The 5361-nt window shown below is 30.8% G+C and overlaps 1 protein-coding gene across 1 annotated transcript; it reads left to right on the top strand.

Annotated features, from left to right (window-relative positions):
- The first annotated feature begins 252 nt into the window (after positions 1-252).
- On the top strand, positions 253-2176 carry LOC119835620. Its single transcript, XM_038360557.1, has 3 exons — positions 253-340; positions 1390-1517; positions 2024-2176. Exons 1-3 carry the CDS (start codon positions 253-255, stop codon positions 2174-2176), a joined length of 369 nt encoding a protein of 122 aa, XP_038216485.1.
- Positions 2177-5361: the final 3185 nt, after the last annotated feature.

The raw sequence follows: 5361 nt of genomic DNA, 5'->3' as shown, positions 1-5361 counted from the left end.
AGAAGAAGAGATATTGAAAAATGAGCTATGCAGTTTTTTAAAAGCACATGAAGTTATAATGATATTGATACTGATGTATAAGTAAAGTATTTTTATTTCATTTCTTTCTCATGGTTAATGGCAATTAGACTAGTCATAGAATGGGTTTTTAGTAAAGTTTCCCACTTTTATTGATTACAGTTGATTGATCGCTTTCGAACTGAACTTCATGGTATATACCCTTCAGTAATTTGGAACAACTCAGTACTTTTTATGGAGACGTCGATAGATTTCAGTGCTTTGTTTATCGCCACGGATACACCCGGAAAGTTTCAGATTATACCGAACTTGGCATTCCAATGTAAGTTTCATGACTTCAGGCCCTTTGTATTTTCGTTGGTTTGTTTGTGAATTGAAATTCGTCTTCTTTTGTATTCAGTTTTGTAGTTCTTATAGTCAGAAAACTATTGATAATTCACGTCAACGTAAAAGGCAGTTTTATAATCAATTGTAATAAATGAAATTTTAGGAGGCCATTATAGTTTTTAATGTCATTTACTTCATAATTTACTCTTATTTTACTGACGCTTTTGTAGAGACCAATTAGTGTATAATATATATTAGGTTAATATAGATACCATTTGTGTTTTGTCATATAAAGTTCTGCGAGCTCAATTACACACAAAACTATTTAAATTTTTAGAAAACAGCCAACATTTTTACACGAAAAGAAATTACCCAGAAATGTATACCGGGTTCTACTTCTACCTATACTTTTTTCATCTCGAACTATTTGTTTGGAGTAAAATCTTCAACGTAGCATGAAAATAAACATTTGTCTAAGCCCTCTTTCGCCATTTATCTTAAGCCTTATTAAGAAATTGTGAATTCACAGTGCATGTTCTGCTTACATTGCTGCCTAAGAAGTACATTTGACATTTATAATGCTTCACAGCGAACAGTGTAATGCAAAAATGTGGTAAAATGAGAATATCCTAAACAATGTTCATCATTGTCATGTAAAACGTTTGTCTCTAGTAAAGTATACACTGTAAGCTTTACTTGACACGTCTTTAAATAACTAAATTTAGTATGAAACCAAACATCGTACATAATATACGGTTTGCCTTATGTAATACTAACATGCAAATAATTTATTTGTTTTCAAGCCGCCTCTAAGTGTATATAAATGAAATATTTATTAGTATTTAAAAACTCCAAATACCACCGATCAAGAATACCTAATCAAGAATAATCAAAAATATCTTGTGATATGTGATATATGTTACTAATTGATGAAGCTAAAATATACCATTGTTGAATTTGAAAATTTAAAAATAACGGTATTTTATTCAAATATAACACAAATTTATGTGACATATTTCATAAGTCATTAAATAAAATTTTCAGATAAAGATATACCTCTCGCTGAATTTGGGCTGAAACTCGTGTATCCAGGGTATTTAGGAATACTAAATTGCAAGTACAGGTTCTGTTATGCTTTAGCACCAGTTGACAACATGCCTACTGTAAAAAATGTTAGTAGAGTTTAAATTATGTCATTTATTTGTCATTCTTCATAATGTTGATAATACGTCGTACCTTTTAATACTCAATCATAGTAGACACTTCTGGATATTACGATTCTTTCTTGTGAATTACACCTTCACTACATAGTATAAAACAAAGTCGCTTTCTCTGTCCCTATGTCCCTATGTCTGCTTAAATCTTCAAAAATACGTAATGGATTTTGATGGGGTTTTTTTTAATAGATAGAGTGATTCAAGAGGAAGGTTTATACTAACATCTATTAAACTATTCCGAATTAACGCTTGCGAAGCCGTGGGAAAAGCTAGTTTAAATAAAATTGAAACATTTAACTGAGCAATATTAAAACAAATAACAAGCTAGTTTAAATAAAAATGAAACATAACTGGGCAATATTAAGACAAATAATGTAAATTCGTGTTAAACAACCAAGACTAAGACGTAAACAGTGCTAAATTAGTTATATAAATCAGTAACATATTCATTGTTCTAACAGGTTCACGAGGAAGCACAGAAACTCGGATTCAAAGGTGATTTCAACCGGTCCTACTTACTGGAAGAGCAAATGACGCCGCACCTGTCAATATTTGAAGACGACGATATCGATAGAGACCCAGAAGAACTTTATGATGAGGATGGTGAAGATTAGAAAATAATAAATTAAATTTGCATATTTGTATTTTATACTTGACTGAGCTGTTATAAAAAGTTTGTATTAAATGCATCTAAAATTATAAATATTAAAAAAATGCAACAAATAAAGATAAGGGCACTAAATGCATACTAATACTGCACTATATACAGTTTTATATACGAAATATAATTCCAAAATCTCGTTACACACACTCTCATAAAACACAAAAACTGTCAATATCTGACAATTCACACGGAGTGTCCATAAACACAAATGAGGAAATTATTCACATAACAATGCGTAAGGCAGGTGTATAAAACTAGGCTAAAGAAATAATAAAAAAAAAAATACTCTACTAAAATCTGTGAGAAGTATATAAACAGATTTTCTAATAATAGCTAGATCAACACAAATACGATTAGGTTATTGTCCTTCTCAAATTATTTATAAAAAATTATTTCAGATAGTTTGTTGAGGTTTAAATTTGATTCACAATAAGAATTTCAATTTAATAGACTTTATTAGATACTTAGTAGGACTGTATTTAGTTCATAACATGTGTATTTTTTATGTTTGTGACCTCTTCTTTTCTCCGAACACCAGTTTAAATAGGAATTGTCAACATTAAGGTACTCAAACCAATCGTTAGGGTAATCAGGAAAATGTTTGCGATAATATTCTTTCTATTCATTACAACTGACGCCACAAGAAATAGTGCAAGTTTTTTATTTGAGAAACAGCAAAATGCGGACGATTTAAAATCGAATCCTTTGTTGAATAAAGTAAAAAATGTTAAATATTACAAATTTGTTCCATCTAGTCGCAGTCTTAAATCGAATATTGAATTCTCTAAATTTGACAGTGTAAATACAAACGTAATGAATTTAGATTTAATTAAAAAAACACAAACAAGACGAAAAAGAACTATTTACACAAAAACAGAAGACCACGCAGGAGACAAACCTATTGGATTTCTCAGTCCCCGTGATGAAGTGTTTTATAAAAATTTATATCAACAGAGTGACAGAGTGCACGAAGAAGAGCAGGAAAATAATTATTATCGAACTCACAATATGAGTAGAATGTACTTTGATTTCGAGGCAATGTTAGAACGAAATTTGGCTCGATCTTGGCCCAGTCACCTACAGCATCCAATGCATCCGAATAGCCAGCAGCTAAATGCACAAGACTCGACTGCACCAAAATCATTCAACGTCCAACAATTCGAAGATAATACTTTCTTCCTAAAGTCAATGATCCCGGTACTGACGAATTGGACGACTTGTGAAGAATTTGGAAAGAAGCCGTCATTTCATCCCGATGACATTATTAATATTAATTGGATCCCATTTTACATGTGGTCTGTATCGGGCCCCAGTGTTGCAATTGTACACACCTTTACTTACCCGACAAAAAAGGTAAATTTATTATAAGTTATATTTATACATTTTATATAAATAGGCTTATTATTCTCTAAGTACCAAAATAAATTTCTAATAAAATATTTTAATTTTCGTTAAATACAAATTGTGTTAAAATTTTAGTTAGTACAACAATATAAAGCAAATTATAGTGCACATGTTCGTAATATCGAATGGAATCAACCAAAACTGTTAATGAATAATGACATTGAAATGCTACTAATAGCTGGAGATAGAAAAGGGCTTTTCTATGGTATTCCCAAAATCGAGATCCCCGTTTCAGTAAAAGGTAAATTTCAACATTTTTTCAAATAAACCCATACGTACAATTTACCTAAAAAAACTAGCTTGCATGATCAAATATACCAAATTTAAAGGTAATGTGCCTGTCAAGCATGTTATTTTATCTGAAGTTTCGAAGTTTTAAAGACTGTCATTTATTCATAGATGTAAATTTTATAGTATGCGCATAATCTGATTATCAACATACTTAATATCGTTACGATAAAATGTTAATTTTGGATTATATTACGTATATTATCTCTTTTATACCTTTACATATTTACCAGCGTCCAACGCAACACTGCCTACAGTAATATTACGGTTGAAAATCGTAGATTCATATTTGGCAATGATGTATTGTGAAGAACTATATACAGTCATAATGTCTATTTTGGGAGAAGAACCTCAGACAGTAGCAGATCGGATGGATGCGGCAGCAAATCTGAAATTTAGAGGTTCTGGAAAACCTGTTTTCAGAGATGTTGCCACTGAAGTCATTAAGAAATCGTTAAGGGACAAAAAGGCAGAAGAAGAAAACCCAGACAGAATGATAAGGGTTGAGATGCAGCGCTTCGATCCAGATTCTTTAATAACTAAGTTTTAATGTAGTATTTATCCAGTAAACTGAACTTAACTGGTTTTCTTACATTTGTTTATATGCATTCTTTTAGTATGTTGTTCAATTGTTGAAGTAAATTTCCTGTTGCCAAGCAAAACAATCAAACAATAAGCACAAACATCCGAATATACAACTATAAAACCTTTAAAGATAATTCTTTGAAAGAGGAGACGACGGTCATATTGTCAGTGATTAAGTTCGCTATTCGTTAATTATAAAAAATAAGCGTATTATTGTATTGTTGTATATTTAGATATTATATCGTTTGAATATTTCAAAGCGTTTTTTTTATCGATAGTATGTTACGAGTATATGTTTCTGCTGTGTTCTTAGTTTTGTCCTTGAATTTATCACCAATTACATCAGCAATAGGGCCTGCCCTACATGAGGATAATAGAACTACTTGTGAAGAATTCGGAAGATATGCAAGATTCAATCCACACTCTATATTAAATGATTGGTGGATGTCTTTTTATTACTGGGGCCCTGCGCAACCAACGCTTCATTTTAAATTTTGTTTACCTACGCCAAAGGTATTTATATTTCATTAATTTTAAGTATTATAAGGATAATACGTATATGGTGGGCATTATCATTAAGAGTTACTACTATATTTTTAACTATATTAGTAAATAAAATTTGGAACTGTACGTAGCCATTAAGAATTGTGGTAAAACATGTCCTCAGTTAAAATTTTTAATGCTTTTCTATTTGCATTGAGATTCTTGAATTATTTGATATATTTGACGTCGTTTATATGGGTTATTGATTTTTTTCCCTCACATGCTAGAGCCTTGGCTTCGTTCATTTAAGATTGTTGTGATTTCAGATTTAGATTTCATAAAAAAAAAAAATGGTTGCGTGTAAAGTTTTACGGG

Source organism: Zerene cesonia, chromosome 2, assembly GCF_012273895.1.
Source record: "Zerene cesonia ecotype Mississippi chromosome 2, Zerene_cesonia_1.1, whole genome shotgun sequence".
NCBI lineage: Eukaryota > Metazoa > Arthropoda > Insecta > Lepidoptera > Pieridae > Zerene > Zerene cesonia.
This window is presented reverse-complemented; position numbering and strand designations above follow the sequence as displayed.